Here is a 20,182-nt window from a genome sequence, read left to right as displayed (position 1 = left end):
GCCAATTTCAAAGCACGCAGCTTCACAAAATGGTTAAAAAAGCCAAATTAACAATGTGTCTTAGGAAGGTCCTTCCTTCCACCCTATTCCTACCTCATTTGTAGACACAGATTCCTACAGATGATCTTGCACCACCTCTGATGTCTGACTAACCATTCACAAGCAACTTCAACTTGTTAGTTCTGTACAAATAGCATTAAGTGACCAAAACAGCTCATTTTCTGCCAGATCAGCTCCTGCAAGGGTCTGGTAAGTACCAAAGCCTGGTGGCTCTTTTCCTTGTGCCTGCTGCCTGTTCACAAATCTTGAATCCACACTCCGTGGCAGAACCAGCACACTCATACTTGCTTGTGCTCCAAAGCCCACACACCAGTTTTTTTGGCCTAAAAATCATATATATTACAGCCAACCTCTATGTTTACAAATGACAGCCCTGAATCATTGTGCTTGTATATCTTGCATTCAAGGTATTTTCTTTAGAAAAAAAGCTTGCCAAATCAAATTCAAATGCATATTTAAGCTCCCCTAATTCCCACATGCTCACATTAAAAGTTACAGGTCTGACAGATCTTCACTGCCTACCTCTAGTTTAGACTTCTTCACTCAAACTCACTTGGCTGAAATACAGTTTTATGTTATTTTCCACAGTCTCCAGGGCTTTCCCCCATCCTGGAAGAAAGGCATTTTCTTGAACCACACTGCAGAGAAGAATGCAGCAGGAAGCCAAGCCATCCTTTCACTTGGAAGGGGCTGAAACAAGAAGATTTCAAACTGTTTTCCAACAAGTCCAGCCCCACGCACTGGCACGAGCCTCCATTCCCCTGAATTCACCAGGGATGTTCCTGCTTCTACCTCCCAGGGAATGTGACAGCCACAAAACTCCAAAAGCTTCTGACATTAAAATAAATACACAAATAATGAAACCCCTGTTTATTCACATTGCAGCTGTTAACACCTCAATTAGAGCTCTCCAAGGATGCACTTCCCCCCTAATGAATCCCTGGAAGCACCTAACAGGGTGCAGGGCAGATTAGAGAATCCCCACAACACAACTTGGTGAATTGATGTCTCCCCTGAGCAACAAAAAGCTGGGCCTAGAGACAGTAAGCTTTTTTACACTGTCTTCATTTTGAAGTCTTATTAACAAATTAAATGAGAAATAAATACATCTCCCTCTGGGAACAGGAGAAAAAAAAAAAACCTATATTTTAATAAGGAGCCCAGACACCTTTCCAGAAGCCTCCTGAAGACAGGAAAGAGACCAGAAAAGCTTATAATGAAGCAAGTTCATCAACTACCATGTAAGATTGTGGCAGTACTCAAAGAAACCCAAAACCACCAAACTGATAGCAGCTGAAATTGAGCTTCCCAGTTTTCTGTTGAGACTGCTCTGGTCCCTGAGCCCTTGTCTCCCAGAGATGTCAAGCTTGGAAAAACACTTTGTCAAGACAGCAGAAGAGCTGGCATGACGCTGGGGAAGAAAAGCAGTTACTTTGCTTTTGCTGGTCTGCAGACATCCACATTTCCTCTCTCTACAAGCCAGGGTGGCTTCCAGGTAGCTGGAGCACCAGGGCTGACTTCTAAGGAAGAGCTTTTCACACTAGTTTCCTTCCTGATCCCTATAAAAGGCAGTGGGATAACAAAGGTGAACCAGCAGTCCCAATTAACTACCTTTTTTACCTAACATTTTTGTGTCTCCTTCTTGGAGACCATATGGTCCAAGTTTACAGGCGAGAATAAATCTCTTTACCCACTCCTGTTTGCAGCAACAAGCTTAATGTTCTTTTAATGCAGGTTTGGGTGGATGCATTTCCCCTCCTCTTTATGTAAGTAAATCAGTGGGATATGCTTAACGTGCCTCCTAAAACTCAACACAGGCCATGAAATCCAAGCAGGCAAAGTAAAAGATAATTCATGGTCTCAAGTGAAGCCAGGTGGATTACAACTCCATTGGCAAGCATGCACCCAGCATCTGCATGCTTAGAAAAGACTCTAGGAATTGTCTGAAAAGCCAAAAATTGTCATGCATGCACAACGGATTTTGAATATAATTCTTGATTGAACTTCTAAAAGAAAGCAAAGCCATCGGTGCACCTTAGAAACTAATGCATTACAGGACTTTAATCAAGCATTGCTCCATAATTAGACACACTTTTCCCTGCACAAGTTTTTTTAAAGCCAAGTATCTGATGCCTTGAACCTCTGTTATACTTAAGAAAATAAACTTTAAAAGACATTAATTATTCTTGAACTAAGCATTTCCTTACTAAATCCCATCCTAGAACAACTTTTAACTGCTAATTTATCATCCTCCCTCACAGTGACAGGGAAGATTTATAGTGGAAAAGGCTTATTTAACATTACTCTGATGCCAAAAACACATGGTGTTACACTTTTGGTGATACTGGTCAAGAAGCAATAACCAAGCAAAACAAACTACTAAGAAATAAACCCCCCAAAAAATCCAGTCCCACAGTTGTAAGGCTTGGCATGGTTCTATTGGCATAAACTGCAGTGGAATCCCAACCTGAAGGTTGTTTATAAAAGACCAAATGTCTTATTTCATCCTCTTGCAGCCACCTGCCTATCCCTTATCTCCACTGCAGCACTGCTGTGCTTATCAGCACTCTGATCCCGCTCTGCCAGGAGCACATTCCAGAGCCCCACTGCCCTTGGGAGAACTGCCCATGCCAAAGGTGCAACACTGGGAGAAAGGCACGGTGAGATTTCTAACTTAGGCTCAAGCCACTAACACAGGAAGAGATGCAAAAGATGAGGGAGGAGAAATGCTACCTGCATGTGCTGCCAAAACCAGACCCAATCTGGTGGCAGGGTCAAGGTCACAGTAAGAAAAGAGATGGGAGGCCAGCACAGGGATTTTCACACATAGCATCTCCCTCAGGTGAGATTTAAATGAATGAAGTGAGGAAGAGGAGAAGAATGAACAGCCAAACCTCCAAAGCACAGTATTTCATAGCAAGAAGAACCTTCACTGTAACCATCTGTCAAAAAAAGAAAGAAAAAACAGGATACCTGTTGCCCAACAAGTTCTCAGATATTCTGACATGCTTTTTTTATATAAGAAGTGAGAAGGAAAAAATAGAAGGGGAAATAAACCATGATAAAAAGAATGGCTCTTCCTAATTTCATTCTAATTGGAGGGCCCCTAAGAACATGAAAGTGGAAACAGCCTGGCTGACAGAAGGCATAAGAAGACAACTCCCACAGTTCTTCAGAAGGAAAAACAGAATCACAAAATGAATAAAATGAACTCCTGATAAAACCACAAGCTTTCTGAAACCCAGATGAAACAAAGATCTGAAGCTTACTGACAAATCAGCTTAGCCAAGTAAAGGCTCTTCACTATTTTAAAATTCAAGGTATTTTGCACAAGTGCAAATCACATCACTGGAGGTCACTTCATTAAATGAACAGCACAGTTGACAGAATAGGAAAGGTCAGGGATTTGGGAAAGAAACTACCAGGAGGTAGCACTGAAGGTAAAATGAAAATATTCCTTCAGAATGCCTGCAATGCAAGAAAGCACAGCTGAGGCAGGAGCGCATTAACCCACAATTCAATGAGAGGGAAAATCTCTAACAGATGATGCCAAAGCACTTGGGGCATTTTCTGCATCAATCTCCACTCAGTAAGATGGATTAGCTGGCTAATGTAACTCATAGCACAGCAGAAGGAGCAGGAGCCCAGGCTAGAACTGGGAAATGCATTACAGCAACTGCTCCAAAGCTCCCGAGCCAGCAAAGCCACGGCTCTGAATTTTCCATGCAGATTTATCGGCACACTTCAAACAAAAAGCACCACAAAGGCAATGTGCTTCTGCAGACAGCTTAATGAGCCTCCATAAACCCATGGACCTGTAGTCCATAAACCTGGGGACTATATCCAGGCGTTACAGCATTAGGAGTACTTCAAGGTTTTCAAGTCAGATAGATGCAATATTTACCCTTTGAAAACTGACAAAAGAAGTTTTGGATCATCTCTGCTCCCTGCATTAAGCTCCAACAACCTAAAGAAGGACTAAAGCACCTGCCTCTAAAGAGCAGGAAACAAGTACACAGGAAAACAGACCAGAGTCAGGCTTACCATCAGATCCTGGAAAGATGCCAAAATAATCTGAGGAAAAAACCTATCTCCTGCATATGTCAGATAACAGAACAGACGAGATTCAACACACAATTTCTTAGGAAAAAAAATCATATCAAAGGAATATAATTCCCTCCCATGACACAGTAACAATATAGGAAGAAAAACAGCAGCCACAGGCAATATAATTTTGGTTTAACTGGACTTTTGACACCATTAAACTGACAGCCATACAACCTAAACAAAAGCAGAACATACTGAAGTACTCAGAGATTATTAGAAACCCACACCCAGAGATAAGCTATCATTATTTCAGTCAGAGAGAAAATTGGTAGCAAGCCCATTCACATGGCTTTAATCTTTTCACATTCTCCACTGTTACAGAAAGTAACCAGAGGAAGAGGGTTTTTACCAATGAACTTACTGCAGGCAACTTCATATTTTGCTCTGCCTCATTTGGAATTGTTATGGTGATAAGCATAATTTCCACTATCTCCCAGACATTCTGTCCACAAACTACACATTGGAAAATATCAGGATGTTAACAGAGAATAATCTCAGGCAGTTTGAAAAACTTGGATGGAGGGTCCCAGAATCCACAGCCACTTGAAGCAAACAAAAGTCACCTGAAGTAACAAATTTTTTTAACAGAGCAAAAAGGTAATAACAATAATCACCTGTACAACATAACATGGAAAGCAAGTTTGAATTCTGTTCTGCCCACAGATGTGCTGAGTGGTTAAGTGCTAAAGAATCTGGGGCTTATGTTCAACATAAATCAAATGTATCACTGCAAAAAAACTAAATACATCAAGAGACATCATGCTGCCTGGATGAAATGCAGGCAGGAAAAGAATGAAAAAGAACACAAAATAATTTTGACTCTGGCTGTTGTACTAATGACTGAGATAGAACACCATGTCCAGCTTCAATAAAATGCAAACCAAGTGGAAAAGGCCTAAAAAAACCCAGTGAGAATAACTCCTGGGTGTAACAAAAAAAAAAAAAAAAGACATTAAAAATCACTGAAGAGAGGAGACTGAAGCAATGGGATTCTTCAGAGTGAAAAACACCAAAGAGAAAGCCCTGAAAGTATTCCAGACATTCCTACCAAAGAGAAGTAATAAAGAGTTCACAAGAGTATAAAATTCATGGTAGAGTTCTTAAATGCTTCAATTATAGCAAACAAATTTAGATTGGAAATTAGGAGTAGCATTTTCAATGGTAACAACTGCAAAATATCAAAATAGACCAAATAAGGATAAATATGCATCAGAAACTTCTGTTAACTCATTTGCTTTGGGAGCTAATTAAACGTTCCTTCCTTGTGACTGAAATACAGTGAATTTATGCAAACAAGTCAATTACCCCCTTTCATTCACAGGTGGGTCATCTGAGCTTCTAGATGAGTTACTATGGAAATTCATTAACCATTACTAAGAAACAACTTCCAGCATGAAGGCTTTGTAACACTGTGTAGAAACAATAATAGATACACAACCCTGAGGGAGCTCTTGGAAGGAAAACAGAGGAAAAGGGGCACACTTGAACCACATTGAGATGGAGAGTCCTTAATTACAACAAAAACAAACCCAGAGATCCTACTCTGCCACAGAGATGCAAACAACAAGAGCTGGGGTGCAGAAACAAGCAGCAAGACAAGAACATCAACCCCAAACACAGTGTCAGCAACTGAACCCAGTAAAGCAGAAAACACCATCAACTGTCTCAAGCAAAACTCAGCTACAAAAAAGCCCAAAACAAGAGAAGCAAAGCAGGAGAGCAAACTGAGACATGCTGTCCTCTGCTGGAAGTGGCTCTGGAGGAGCCTGGAAGCACATCGGGACCACTTTGATCATTCCTTTGATCCTCGGTGAACGCAAGATCGAGGCAGCGCTTTAAACCCGCACGGCTTTGCCTGAACGCGGCTGCTGCCTCCTGAACTCCAGCACTGCTGGCACCAAATGGACACTCCGGAGGCCACCCTCCCACACCACCACACCTCCACGGCAAGGGAAGAGAACAGGAGCAGGGAACAGAATGAAAAGTAACACTTTTCTCCTAAGACAATAAGATAAATCCTTTCTTGCAATTGACTTCCCTCATCCTGTTTACTTACAGCAATGTAACAAGGCAAGCAAAAGCTCTCAGGCTGCATTCAAAGTAATTCACACGTGGTTTTAAAATATACACATCACAGGAAAGATGACAGGACCAAAACAAAAATTATAGAAAGGGCTGCTACTGCAGTACTGGCCTTGGATAGTGTACATCCAGAAAGAGTTTAGAGTACAGCCTTTCAAACTTCCCCACTAAGGATGGTCTCCAGATCTGAAAGTGAATGAGTTCAGGCTATTTGTGATTTAAATCAGCAAGACTATCTGTGACTAAAATCAGCAACAGCCAGTGCTGGGTACTACCTAAGGGCTGAGTTTTAGGAGAAAAGGGAAAAAAAGTAATGACTGCTCTTGGGGGGGGAAAAAAAAACAAAAAAGACATAAAAGGAAAAACCACGAATGATTTAAGAAGTTAAGAGCACCATCAGCACAGATTCGCAAGCGGATTTTCCAACATTTAAACCAGCACCAAACCTTCAGCAAAGCACTCTTCATTCAGCAGAATTCACACATTACAATAATACAACAAAACGCCTTTTTTCTTTACTACTTGAGCACAGTTTTAAACAAGAGACGTTTAACTCCGTGGGAAATGTATTTTTCCCTTCGTTCCCCCCTTCGCACGCCGAAGCCTGGCAGCGCTGCGGGACGGGAGCGTGTCCCGAGGGTTCCTCCCGGGAATTTCACTGCAGGGAAGGCACCGAGGGCAGTCAAGCCCAGACCGGAGGCAGCCCGGGCTGACACGGACCCTCCGGGGGAGGAAAGGCAGCCCGAGCGGCCCGGAGCCGCCTCGCAAGCGCCTCTCGGGTCTGGTGGAGCCGGTGCCGCCCCCACCCCCGGACCGGCCGGGGGAGCGACCCCTTCCTTCCCCCAGGCCCCGCCGCCCCGCAGAGCGGCCGGGGCTCCGGACCACGCCCGCTCCCCCCGGGGCCCGGCGCCACTCACAGCGTGTGCCCGCAGACGTTCACCATCAGCTTCAGGGAGGGGTTGCGGTACTTGGTGGTCTTGCACCGCGGGCAGCCCAAGTCGTCCATGGCCGCCTCCCGCTCCCCTCCCTCCTCCCGCCGCGCCTTCCGCCTTCCGGTGCCGCCGCCAAACGGCCCCGCCGCCGCCCAGCGCCGCCCCGCGCGTTCCGCGAGCGCCCCGGGCCCGGCCCCGACGCCGCCCGCCCGAGCGGGAAGGAGCCCGGGCGGCAGCGCCGGGGCTGTCCGGGAAACTGTCCGGGCCCCTGAGCTCCGGCTGTAACAGCGGGAGACGGGGGACACTTGCCCATGACTAACCAAGAGGAGCCACAGAATCAATCACTTCGGGAAAGACCAGCGTGTCAAGCAGACCATGGCACTAAGTGCCACGTCCAGTCTATCCTTAAACGCCTCCAGGAATGGTAACTCCACCGCCTCCCTGGACAGCCCATTCCAGTGTTTAATCACCCTTTCTGCAGAGAAATTCCTCCTAGTGTCCAACCTAAACCTCAAGACTCTGTCCTCTCGCCCTATCGCTGCCAGCCCGGGAGCAGAGCCCGACTCCCACCTGGCTACAGCCTCCTCTCAGGGAGTCGCAGACAGCGATAAAGTCACCCCCGAGTCTCCTTTTCTCCAGGCGAAACACCCCCAGCTCCCTCAAGCGCTCCCCATAGTACTTGTGCTCCAGACCCTTCCACAGCTCCGCTACCCTTCTCTGGACTCGCTCCAGCACTTCAATGACTTTCTGGAAGTGAGGGGCCCAGAAGCGGACACAGCAAAACTCCCTCACCCCAGTAACGACAGCAGACAGCACCGGGAGCGCTTTAACCCTTTCCCTTCCAGGGAAAGCCGCAGGTGACGGAGCCGCCGCTCCCCGGGGGCTCCAGGTGGGGATGGGAAGGGGGGAGCGGAGAGAGGAGCGCGGCCGCTTGATTGACGGTTGCCACGGAGACGCCGTAGCCCCGCCCTCCCGGCGCGGCGCAGCCAATGAGCGGGCGCGGCCGGGGCAGCGGTGGGCGGGGCCACATAGTCTTGCGGCGGGTGCGGGAGTCGCGGCGGGGGGAGCGGCGGAGCGCGGCCGGGATACAGCAGCGATCCCGGATGGTCACTGCGGGGCCGGGGGAAACCTGATCGGCCAGAGCAGGAGGAGGAGAGAGAGAGAGATAGGAAGGGGGGAGAGGAGGAGAAGGGAACGTGGGGGGGGGGGAGGGAGGGAGGAAGGGGAAAAAAAGAACCCAAAAGAAAAAAAAAAAAAAAAAAAGGAAAACAAACCGAAACATGTCTTCTGCCTCCCCCGCCACGGACGACATCGTGATCGCGGTAGAGATCAAGGAGGAAAATGTGATGGAAATGCTCTCCGAAGCCCCCGACGGGCCCGCGCCGCCGCCCCCTCCCGCCGCTGCCCAGTTCCCCATGGAGCATGCAGGCTCCGCTGCCGCCGGCGAGGAGGGAGCCGCGGAACAGGTACTGCTCCATACGGAACTCCTGGCCAGGAATCACCACGCTGCCTCCTCTCCCTCCTCTTCGTCTTCTTCCTCCTCCTCCTCCTCCTCGCAGACCCCCTTGGCTTTCTCCCCGGACCACGTCGCCTGCGTGTGCGAGGCGCTGCAGCAAGGTGGGAACCTGGACCGCCTGGCCAGGTTCCTGTGGTCTTTGCCCCCGAGCGATCTGCTACGTGGCAACGAGAGCCTGATGAAAGCCCGGGCGCTGGTGGCTTTTCACCAGGGCATCTACGCCGAGCTCTACAGCATCCTGGAGAGCCACAACTTCGACTCCTCCAACCACCCGCTGCTGCAGGAGCTCTGGTACAAAGCTCGCTACACCGAGGCGGAGCGAGCCCGGGGCAGACCCTTGGGGGCGGTGGACAAGTACAGGTTGCGGAGGAAATACCCCCTGCCCAGGACCATCTGGGACGGCGAGGAGACGGTCTACTGCTTCAAGGAGAAGTCCCGCAACGCGCTGAAGGAGCTCTACAAGCAGAACCGGTACCCCTCGCCCGCCGAGAAGCGCAACCTGGCCAAGATCACCGGGCTGTCCCTCACCCAGGTCAGCAACTGGTTCAAGAATCGCAGGCAGCGGGACCGCAACCCTTCCGAGACCCAGTCCAAAAGGTGAGGGAAAACTTTTCCTCCCCGCCCCCTCTCCCGCCTGCCTTTCCCTCTCCCGGCTCTTTCTTCCCTTGCAAACATGGCGCTTACCTTCGGTGCGCCTCGTCCTCCCCTCCTTCCTCCTCCCCGCTCCCTCGTTCCCAACACACCCACCCGGCCCGGGCGTGCGAGGCGGCGCGGGGAAACTTCCCGGACCCGCCGCCCCGCGCTCCCGGGGGAGCTCCCGGCACGGTGGAGCCGCGGGACGGACTCCCGGGAGGGGACGGGACGGGGGTGCTTGTTCCCCCCGCTCCTTGTTTTTATTCAATTGTCGCGCCTGACAGAGTTAATCATTGACGGCCGGAGGACGCGCGGGGTCCCGGCGCTCCCTCTGTTTTGAAACCTGACTCGGGAGCGGGCCGGGCTCGGGTTTCAGCGGGGGAGCAGGGCCGGTTCCCGGGACTGCGGGGCGGGAGAGCGGCCCCGGCCCCGCTCCGCCCGCGGTTCGGCCTCGGCTCCCCCCGCCCCGCGGCGGGGGCGCGGGCAGGTGGAGGTGACCTCCCCGCTCCCGCCCCCCGCCTTCCTCCGGGAAGGGACGGGAAGGGGGGAGAAAGCGCGGGGAGGAGGGGGGAGGAAGGGAGCGGGGAGAGAAGGAGGGAAAGCGGCCGGCGGAGGGGGCCCCAAGGCATTTCTCAACCAAGGGCGCGATTGTGCCGCCGCGGCCCCTCTCCGCGGGACACATCAAAGGGCGAGGGGGGAGGGAGGGGAGAGCGACCGAAAAATGCAGCCGAGGGCGGACCAGTCAGCGAAAAAACCCGGCGCAGCCCCGGGCGGAGGCACAAAGGCCGCCCCCCATCTCTCCGTCCCTCCCCTCGGCCGCCCGGCACGGCCGGAGGTGCCTCCGCCGGCAGCGCGGGCCGGGGTCTCCCCCTTCCCCCGGGCCGGCGGCGGCAGGCTGAGCCCGGAGGGTCCGGGGCGCTCCCCGGCCTTGCCTCACCTCCCAGCGCTTTGCCAAATGGCCGCGGCCGGTCTCACACGTGTGGGCACCCCGGGCCGGCGGAGGGGGGGCCCAGGCAGCCCCCTTCGGCCGCCGGGCTGGAGGAATTTATTTACAGTTCCATAACCCAGTCTGTAAAGTTTCTCCTTTGGCGAGTGTTTGGTTTGATGGGTTCTATTCTAAGAAATCTCCTCCCTTGGCTTAAATATTCGTTTAAAGTGCCTCGTAAAGGCAAAACACACAAGAAAATTTGTTCGTGGAAATTCTCACATACTTGTGTTGATGCAAGAAGTCCCCCTTGGTGCAGAGATCCTGGTACGCCGTGGTAATGCAATGTCATCTCTCCATCTTTTCCCATAGCGAGTCAGATGGCAACCCTAGCACAGAAGATGAATCCAGTAAGGGGCGGGAGGATTTATCTCCCCATCCACTCTCCAGCTCATCCGACGGCGTTACCAGCCTCAGCCTTCCCGGCCACATGGAGCCTGTCTACATGCAGCAGCTTGGAAACACTAAAATAGCCTTGAGCTCCTCCGGTGTCTTGTTGAATGGGAACCTCATGCCTGCCAGTACCTCTCCTGTCTTCCTCAATGGTAGCTCGTTTCTTCAGGGACCCAACAGTGTCATACTCAATGGACTCGGCGTGGGCACTTCTCAGACTGTTACCTTAAATTCGCCCAAAACTGCGGCGAGTGTTGTGAGCAACGGGGTGTCCATCACTGACATACTGTCCTCATCGTCCTCAGAAGATGTTAAAGACTTCAAACTCCTCCAGGCTTCGGTCCCCAATGCCACAGCAGCCTTCAGCCCTAGCAACATCCCAGTCACTTTCCCAGGATTGATACCGAGCTCAGAGGTGAAAAGGGAAGGCGTAGAAACTGCTGCTTCCCAGGATGGAGGCTCCGTAGTTACTTTTACTGCTCCTGTCCAAATAAACCAGTATGGCATTGTCCAGATCCCCAATTCAGGAACAAATGGCCAGCTGCTGAACGGAAGCATTGGTTTTTCTTCTCTGCAGCTGCCTCCGGTTTCTGTGGCAGCTTCACAAGGTAAAAACTTTGCTTCTTGCACTAAGAGATATGAGAAAAGGTTAGAATCAGGCACACTTAGCATTTTAGAAGCTGTGGTCCTTTTCTTACAAGGTATCAGCGTAGTATCTCAGCCATGGCCGCGCACAGAGCATCAAATAATAGTGCTTGCCTTCCTTTATAGTGTGTTGTGCTCGTGGGCAGACTGTTAGATGAACCTGAGCTTCTCTGTTAAGAGCATGGAAAGAGGTCTGGAAGTTTACACCCTTTCATCTCATGCTGTTCACAGAAGTCTGTGATAGGAGTCTTCACAAATATCTGTAAATTTTACCTGTTTCAGTAATTCAAAATATTCCCCATTTGCCACTGAATTCTTTTAATGAGAAGGTTCATAAAAATGAAAATTATGGCAGCTGGAAATTGTTACCTTTGTTGTTCTTGTGGCGCTTGTTTTGGTTTTTTTTGTTTTCTTAACAAAGGCATTTCACAAAAATACATTTTGAATTACTGTAGACACAACAAGACCAAGCAGTTGCTTGTACATTTTCTGTTCCATAATTAAGAAAGATTAAACTTGAGGGAAACAATAGAAGTAAGCACTAGCTCATAGATATAAAATGTGAGGCTCTTTGGATAAAACTGCCCTCAGTCCAAGGGAAATATGTCATCACAGGTTCATGTGCCAAGTGTGCAGGCTCCTCCCCAAGTTTGCTTTAGAGCTGGTCTTAGCATACCATAGTCTGAGTTTTGCAGCTGGCCAGGAAGAATCCCAGGGAGCACAAACCCTGTTCTGGATCCCTTTTTTTGAAGCAGGTCAGTTAAAAAGCACAGCTGAACATCTTGGGTACTCATTGGCCACTTTATCTTTGTTTATGAAAATGATTAAACTGGAATGATTCTCTCTGGTTTCAGGAGCTGTGAATACTATAATGAAAGTCAAATTGTGCTCATGTGCTTCTTTGAATTTAATGTGTATAGGGTGTGAATTGTTCTTGCTGAAGCACAGGGAGAAGCACTGAAGCTGTGCAACCACATTTCAAATGGGTGCACAATTATAAGGTCCTAAAATGTGGCACTCAGAGGCACTGGAAGTTATTGGCACATAGTTTAAGCAAGATTAAAGAGAGAAGACATTTAGTCTGAATGCCACCTGTAATTACTAAAGCCACTTAATCCACATGCTCCAAGGCATAAACTAACAGCCAGCAAAGGTGAGAAAGTTCTGTCCTTTTAAGTATTGTAGCACTGTTGTATTTGAAAGTCCTAAGATTCATAATAAGCTCTTCTCTGACCATTTTTCCCATTGTTAAAAATACTGACTGCCCACTGGAGAGTGATCCACCATGTCTTTGGTGCAGAGAAAAGTTCTAGTTGTCTTGAATGGATAGCTGTCTGCCTGTTCCAAGTGAAGCATGCTGCAGGCTATTTCAAGTAAGCCAGTAAATAATACTGACAGGTAACTTCAAGTTACCTGGCTTTGTTTTTCTAGTTTACCCATATGCATAACATCTTCCAGAAAATCATAATTTATTATCCAAAATTAATAGGGATCTAAAATATTCCCTATATGAGAAATGCATTTTTGGTGCTGTTCTAAAATATTCAGCTGTGTCCAAGTGTAGTCTCTTATAATTAAACTGCTTTTGATAAAGAGAGGTGTTCCAAGTGGGACTCAGTCCCAAGAGCCAGTATTTCTTATTTTAGGAATTACCATAATGACAACTGACATGGCAAGTCCAGTGAAAACAACTTCAGGTCATCTCTGGCCACCTCTCCTTGCTTTGGCTCACTGCAACATCACACGAGCTGTGCCGTGGCTTTCAGCAAGGGCAGGCAGTGCTGGGTGACTTTTCACAGCATGGTGGATGTGGTAGGATTAGGATTTTAGAAAAACAGGATAAAGGTGAAAGGGAATAGAGCTGGGTGCTTGAGGATTACCTAGTTAGACCAATAGAAATTACCGGTTTTTCGTGTTTTCTGTGAGGGTTGGCTGGGGCAGGTTCTCCCCAGCAGCAGTGGATTTCATGTGAGGTGTCTGCAGTTCCCACACACAAGCTGTAGTCTGTCACTGAACTATCTTTAATAGCTTTTCATGCTTCTATTCTTAGATGGAAATTGAGTGGTGGCAACTAGTGAAGGCCAAAGCACATTCATTTTAGTCACATGGCTGGGGACTGTTTGCTCCTTAATGAGAGTCTGAAAGATACCTAATCTAATATATCAGAAACTTTTTTTTTTTAAACTTTCTAGAAGCAACTTCAATTAACAGCATTGATTTCTTTACACCAAGTTTTCTATCACCTGCTACAAAAATTGCTTTTCAGCGTTGCATGAAATATTAGTGTATGTGTATACTGCAAAGGTAAAAAAGACCAGGACTGCATAACTCTCTGCCAGCTGTAATTTCTGTTTCTTTTCTTTTGCTTCCCTTTCCCTAGGTAATGTTTCAGCAAACCCCAGCACATCTGATGGAGGAACTTTTACGACTGAATCCTCAACAGTGCAGCAAGGAAAGGTTTTCTTCAGCCCCCTCACTCCGAGTGCAGTGGTTTATACAGTTCCCAATTCGGGCCAGGCTGTAGGATCTGTCAAGCAAGAAGGACTGGAAAGAAGCCTGGTGTTTTCTCAGTTGATGCCAGTCAGTCAGAACGCGCAACTGAACGTCAACATGTCTTCTGAAAATATATCCAGTGCAGGGCTCCAGTCCCTGGCCTCCTCCTTAGTGAATGTAACACCCTCACATAATTTTTCCCTCACACCACCAACTCTTTTAAATGCTGCAGAACTGAGCTCTGGTATCTCGGAGAGCCAGGCCATGTCTTCACCCGTGACCAGTACCTCTACAGTGATATCTATCAGCAACACTAACTATGCAACCCTCCAGAACTGTCCCCTCATCACCAGTCAGGATCTCTTGTCCATTTCCACAGCGCAGCCCGTGCTTGGAGAAATAGTTTCAACCAGTGGAGACCGTGTCAGCCACCCCCCTGCACAAGTGCACCAGGATTTTGGCAGAGAGCACAGGTTGGTTCTGCAAGCTGTACCTGATGTCAAAGAGAATTTCTTACCTAATTCTGAGAGCAAGTCAACTGGCAATTTAATGATGCTGGATTCCAAATCTAAGTATGTTATGAGTAACATGGTTGACACGGTATGTGAAGAACTGGAAACGGACAAAAAAGAACTTGCCAAACTGCAGACAGTTCAGATGGATGAAGTTATGCAAGACTTGTAGCTTCTTTCTTTTCTTGCTTTCTGTTTTAATAGCTAAGTCTCCTGTTGAGGCCCTAACAAACACCTAGTGTGGGGGTGTTTGTGGGATTTTTTGTTTGGTGGGTTTTTTTTTTTCATTTAAAGAAACCAGAAGAACATTTAAGTAGTCTGAATCAATGTACAGAGGAATCTCCAGCAATGGAATTAGGTTGCCACACTTGGTTTGCATGCAGTATTCTCTTTTAAGCAGATTAAAGGAGAAAGGAAATGGCCAGGGCAAGTACTGAGGAATGGGTACAGGTTTGGCTACCAGATACTACCCTGAAAATTTAACTAGACTCTCCATAGTACAACATATTCTTAACAGTAAGTATACACTCCTAGCTTCAGATGGAAAACAAAAATCTCACTCCAAAATGGTAGAAACAATGCAGACTTTGTTTTTTTTCTGTTTACTTCCAGTCCATGGGCATTGAGAGATTTCTAAGGAACTCTAGACGATACCTCTCTGGCTACTTTTATGTTGTTTGAGGTTAAGAAACAAAACAAAATCATAGTATTGTTACTGGTATGTTTGCTTTTTTTCCAGCAGACTTGCATTTAAACCAAAAGTCTCACATCAATCATGTACAGGTTTCTAAATGCTACAGCTAGCATTTTGTCAGTGCACCAGAAAAAACATCGTTTGAAGCTCTAATTATGCAATTCAGAAGCTTTCTATCCAGTATGAATGTAAATATTGTTTCAGTTCTTATAAAGGAGACTTTTTTTTTTAATTAGTACAATGGATTTTATTTATGGTTTATGTTCCCTTTCACTTTAGACACAATGCATTGAAAAGGAAAACGTTTTCTGGCTGTTTAATTTATTTTATTGTTTGAGCAGGAAGTAAGCGTAGTTATTTCTGACAAGGTTTTACTTTTTTGTAGTTTTTTTCAAGCAATAGACTGTAAAAGTAAAATGTTAATCACACTGAAACTAGAAAATTAATTCCCAGTCTCACAAACCCAGGAGGTCACTGTTTCTACCCCCTCTCTCTTTGTGTTCAGGGTTTTTTTTTTGTTTGTTTGTTTTGTTAGTAATTTGCGATTTAGTTGAACCCTTTTGTGTATTTTTTACAGAATTCCACGTGCCTTTCTTCCTAGTGGCCTTATCTTTGTTACTAAAGCACAGTGGCAGGAGGAATAAAAACACTGATTTGCAAATATCCGTCCTCAGGGCCAAATCCTGATGCCTTACTTCTGCAAGTAGACCCTCTCATTTGGGTGCTCCTGCTTGCACGAGTAAGAAGAGGTTTAAGAGTCTTCTGGACCTGGTGGTTGACATTTCCTGGCAGTGCAGAGAGCCAAGGATGGGTCCTTGTGCCCCACATCAGCAGGACAGGAGGGGTCCACAGAGGGACCACAGGGTTGAAATCTTGGCTCCGTGAGATGAGCAGGAAAGGTTGGATGGGCGAGCCAAGGAAGGGAACCCCATGTTTGCACATTGGCCAAACAGCCCCTGGGGGACAGCTTCAGCTGCTGGTGGAGCAAGGCCCCCATCCAGGAGTGCAGCTGAGTGTGTGTTTATGAATATCCCCCAGGAGAAGCAGCCTGGAGGCTGTGGTGGGAACTGCCTGGCTGGGGATGGGTGTCCACACCTTTCTCCCTGGAGCAGGTGGAACAGATCTTAACCTTTCCTCCTGAAAGCATGGAAAAGCACATCCTTACAGCTTTAAAATAATAGTAAGAATTCAAATGCACAAAAGTGACATGCTGTTAATCCTGGTGGGTTTGGTTTCGTTGTATTTTATCCTAATGTGAATATATACAGTAACTAAAGCATGTGTTCATCCTCATCAGGGGCCTGGTCCAAAGTCTTTGGAAGGCAATGGGAAATGTTTTCAAAAGCTTCTGTGGGCTCTGAAGCAGGCTCAGGACAGAGCAAGATCACTCTTAAAGGACAAAAAAAAAAAATTGAAAGGAAAGATAATTAAGGTGGCATAACCCAGTGTGTTTGTCTTGGTTTTATCTGGTTCCATGGAAAGCCTTTGGGGAATGAAGGTTTTTCCGTGCGCTGTGAGCACGGCATCGGCATTCTCGTTGTGGTTTTGCACTATATTGCTCATTTTGCAAGGTTTTCTGTGGAACCTTGAGGCTGAGCTCTGTCAGTGAGTGCTGGAGTCCATGCTGTGAGTCAGAGCTGCAGGGAAAAGGGCAGGAAAAGGGAAGGAGGAGTGTGCAAGGGGAGCACTTGCAGCTGTACGGAGTCGCTGACGCTCTGCAGGCAGGAGCAGCCCATCAGCAGTTGGCTGTCCCCACGTGCTCCCAGGCAAACAGGGTGTTTGAGGCAAGTGCTTTAAAGCAGAGATTATCACAAGCAGGACATGGAGCTGTATGTTCCCCTGGCACAACTTTCCCTGACGTTCCCTGGAGCTCCGCGTGAGCAGGGAATCGGATAGTCCCGAGTTCTCCTAACCACTCTGCTTGTTTATCTGTTTGCTGGGCCCCAGCATGAACAATCTGTTTCCCACCTCTTCTTCACCCATGTAGCTAAGATGGTGATGACAGTAGCTGTATATGCTTTGCATGAAATCATTCAGCCATTTGGAAAATTAGAAATACCCTGTATCGCTGTCATTTCAATGGAGAACGTGTACTTGGCTCTGAAGGAGTTGATGGTGGATTAACATTTGGTCTGTGAAGCTCAGACTATATTTGGAGGCAAGCTAGGGAATATTTCAGAGCAGTTGTTGGTGTGATCATCTCTCATAATTGAAGAGACTGTGGTGTTACAACAGGACCTGTTACTTTATTTTTAATTTTTCCTTCTTTGCATTCGTTGTGTTACTGAGGCTCTGAATTCCGTGGCTTTGCAGCGCAGTTGATGTGGAAAACTCTGCATGTTGTTACAGTGGCACGTTTCTTGGAGTGTCTGGTACTTCTAATAGGAGACTTCCCACTCTTCAGTTGGAGTGGAGGATGTACATAAAAGCAGTGTTTTGGGACAAAATGAGATTAATCTACTCTAGTCTTCCAGATATCGAGTAACTTCCTATTATCTTTTACTCTTTCTTTCTCCCATTGAAAAATAAGTGTCATTCCCTCCAGATAACGTAGTTATAACCTCATGTTTTCTGCAGGTACATATGCACAATGTAAAGACTCATTGCACGGTACAGTGTGTTTAAAATAGAAATTTAAATAAGTAGTTTTATTCCTTACAAGGGTAAGGTTTTATTTTGTGGCCCTCAGGCAGGCAGGCTCACTGCTCTCAACAGACAGTACTCAAAGCCCCAGAAAGTGTCCAGGGCCAGATCTTTGGCTGCTGTAAATAAGGCATTGCTCCAGTGACTCCCAAACCAAGGATTTTTGCGTGGTGTTTAGGGGATTTGGATGCTGGTCTCCCACACATGGGAAGGCAGTGAGTGTCCAAGCCCCACACACAGCCCTTATTATCACATTCTGTTGTTTAAATGGAAGGTATGTCTACCTGGCATACACGTTCCTTCTCTTCCCTCCCTCCCTGTTATGGATGAGAGTAAAGGATCATTTCAACTTCACATATGTTTGTAACTTTTAAGTCCACTGGAAATCTTACAGAAAACATTGCCAAATTCTGCTGCTTTACTAGTCCCAGACTCAGCTTTGAAAAATATGCCTAAGGAAATTCTTAACAAAGCATGATGTTAAAAACCCCTCTCTTCTTTTCTACTTTTGATTAAAGCTGCCTCTGTTTCACCCAGAGTTTTGCAGAAAACCAGAAACACGATGAATTGAATGCTCTGTGTGGACTATGTGCAGCATTATCCCTGTGGTCTTACCTGCAAGGACATTTCAGCAATGTAAATCACAGACATCTATTGGCCAGGTCCTCAGCTGGGCTAAACTAGCACATTTCCCTTGACTTTAATGTCCTTTTTTGCCAGCTGGGAATATGGTCCATTCATTTCACTGGTGTTAGGTCAGGGATGGATTTGGCCCAGTACACAGTGGCAGCACAAACCAGAGCACAAGGCTGACACTTGGGTAGAACCAAACAGTCACAGTTTATCAAAGCATATACCTCTTCCCATTTACTGCTTTCCCCTACCTGTGGATTCAGGAAGACTCATTCAGAGAGTGGCTTCACCCAGAGGTGAGGCTGGAACTGTTGTTACTGCTCTCAGTCTGAGACTGACGACAATAATGGACAGGTTCTGACTTCAAATCATGTAAAAACACCTCAGTAATGATTTTCAGTTAAATAAATCAGGGTGGGATTTGGCCCTGTGCGCACAGGAGCTTTTCATGTACGTAGATTTCCAGTGCCTGTGCACTTTCCTTAGCAAGGGCAGATGAACAAGAGGGTGCACCCCTCCAGTATCATGTGAGATGTGTGTGCAGGGCTCTGGGAACATGAACTGCCCAGTGCTTGTGGTCGAGAAGAATGTCAAATCATCAAAAAGAATAGTCATTTTATAATTCTGAAAACAAAAATAGTGGTATTTTTAAAAGCAAGGATGCCTGAAGTCTTCCTGTATCTCCTAGCAGTTATTATCTTGAAGGATGTTTTATACCTTAGTTGTATGTTTCATATAATTTAAAAACTTGCTTCTTAAATTTCTGAACTCAAGGAGGGGGTGAATCTTCTGGCTTTCAGGATTCACGTTCAGAGGATGTTTGTTCTTTTGCTGCATGTACTGTTTGTCCAGAACTAACCAGTTATTTCTCCAATATGGGTTTTATTGTGCCTTACAACAAATATTAAATTTAAGCGGAATGTACGTGTTAGAGGAGGGAATAATCAAGAACTTTACTGCACTGTTAGGTGATGCTGCCCCAGAGTGTATCATCAAACATATCTGTGCTTAATTACCCAACCAAAGAGATCTAAAGTATGTATGTTTGTTGTACTGTAATAGGGGTTTGTGCCTGGACAATTAAGTGTTTTATTTGTATTCTGAGATGATGTGAACTTATTTTTCTAAACACTATACTGAATAAACTTTATATTTATACACATCTTGTGTAAATATTTCTGTTTGGATGTCGTGTGAGGGCTTTGAATTTTGAGTTGGAAAAGCAATCTGAAGTAGAAACTTGGCTTCTAATGACTCATCATGAAAGGTGATGGCAACTAGGAGTGCCTGTGCCTGCCAGGGATTTGATCTGCACCCTGTTTAAGTAAGAATGAGACTTTCTGTTGACTTGAGGGGGTTTTGTTGGAATTCTAAAATATTAAATTAAAAAATATAAATCTTATACCTCATATTGAACCTATTTGTGTCTCAAGCTGAATTTGTACTGTAATTAGTTAATATTATTAAAATCTACTTCCACCTGCTAGTTAGGACTAGTCACTATTTACTTGTGGTTCCCATGACACTGGCATGCTTTCTATGTCAGGGGCTTTTTTTGGGTAGGTGTACTCCTATTTGCTAAATTCCTGTTTGTTGAAATTTTTCTTTAAAACGTTTCACATAGTGTCAGACTTGGTTTTGGCAGCCTTTTGAGAACATCTTGAAATGTTATGTTCCCCTGATATTAAAGGATTTAAACACATTACCATGTTACTTCAGATCTGTGTTCCAAGTACCAGCATTGCCTGGTTACCATTTTGATGCCAAAATGAACGACAGTAAATCCAAATAGACTAATCTGTGCAGGTGAAATAGTTTCCCTCATTGAAGCTATATCTATTAGAGATAATTAAC

General features: G+C 46.4%; 2 protein-coding genes across 2 annotated transcripts in view; one reads left to right on the top strand and one right to left on the bottom strand.

Annotated features, from left to right (window-relative positions):
- MNAT1 (MNAT1 component of CDK activating kinase) overlaps positions 1–7,293 on the bottom strand; it is a 118,558-nt gene extending 111,265 nt beyond the window's left edge. Inside the window, exon 1 of the mRNA XM_084207791.1 lies at positions 7,167–7,293. Coding sequence (XP_084063917.1) covers positions 7,167–7,255 — 89 coding nt within the window. The 5' untranslated portion in view covers positions 7,256–7,293. The remainder of the gene's footprint in view (positions 1–7,166) is intronic.
- An 889-nt stretch (positions 7,294–8,182) lies between these two features.
- LOC311155024 (homeobox protein SIX4-like) lies at positions 8,183–19,490 on the top strand. The gene is made up of 3 exons (XM_084207924.1): positions 8,183–9,294; positions 10,628–11,316; positions 13,734–19,490. The coding sequence occupies exons 1-3, from the start codon at positions 8,462–8,464 to the stop codon at positions 14,528–14,530; spliced, it is 2,319 nt and encodes a 772-aa protein (XP_084064050.1). The 5' UTR covers positions 8,183–8,461; the 3' UTR covers positions 14,531–19,490.
- Positions 19,491–20,182: the final 692 nt, after the last annotated feature.

This window comes from Fringilla coelebs, assembly GCF_963513975.1.
Source record: "Fringilla coelebs genome assembly, chromosome: 6".
Taxonomy (NCBI): Eukaryota; Metazoa; Chordata; class Aves; order Passeriformes; family Fringillidae; genus Fringilla; species Fringilla coelebs.
The sequence above is the reverse complement of the archived record's forward strand: the minus strand, read 5'-3'. Positions and strand labels throughout refer to the sequence as shown.

Coding starts and splice junctions, on each gene's coding strand:
- LOC311155024 (XM_084207924.1), top strand. CDS start 8,462: ATGTCTTCTGCCTCCCCCGCCACGGACGACATCGTGATCGCGGTAGAG. Junction 9,295..10,627: donor TCCGAGACCCAGTCCAAAAG/GTGAGGGAAAAC, acceptor CTTTTCCCATAG/CGAGTCAGATGGCAACCCTA. Junction 11,317..13,733: donor TTCTGTGGCAGCTTCACAAG/GTAAAAACTTTG, acceptor CCCTTTCCCTAG/GTAATGTTTCAGCAAACCCC.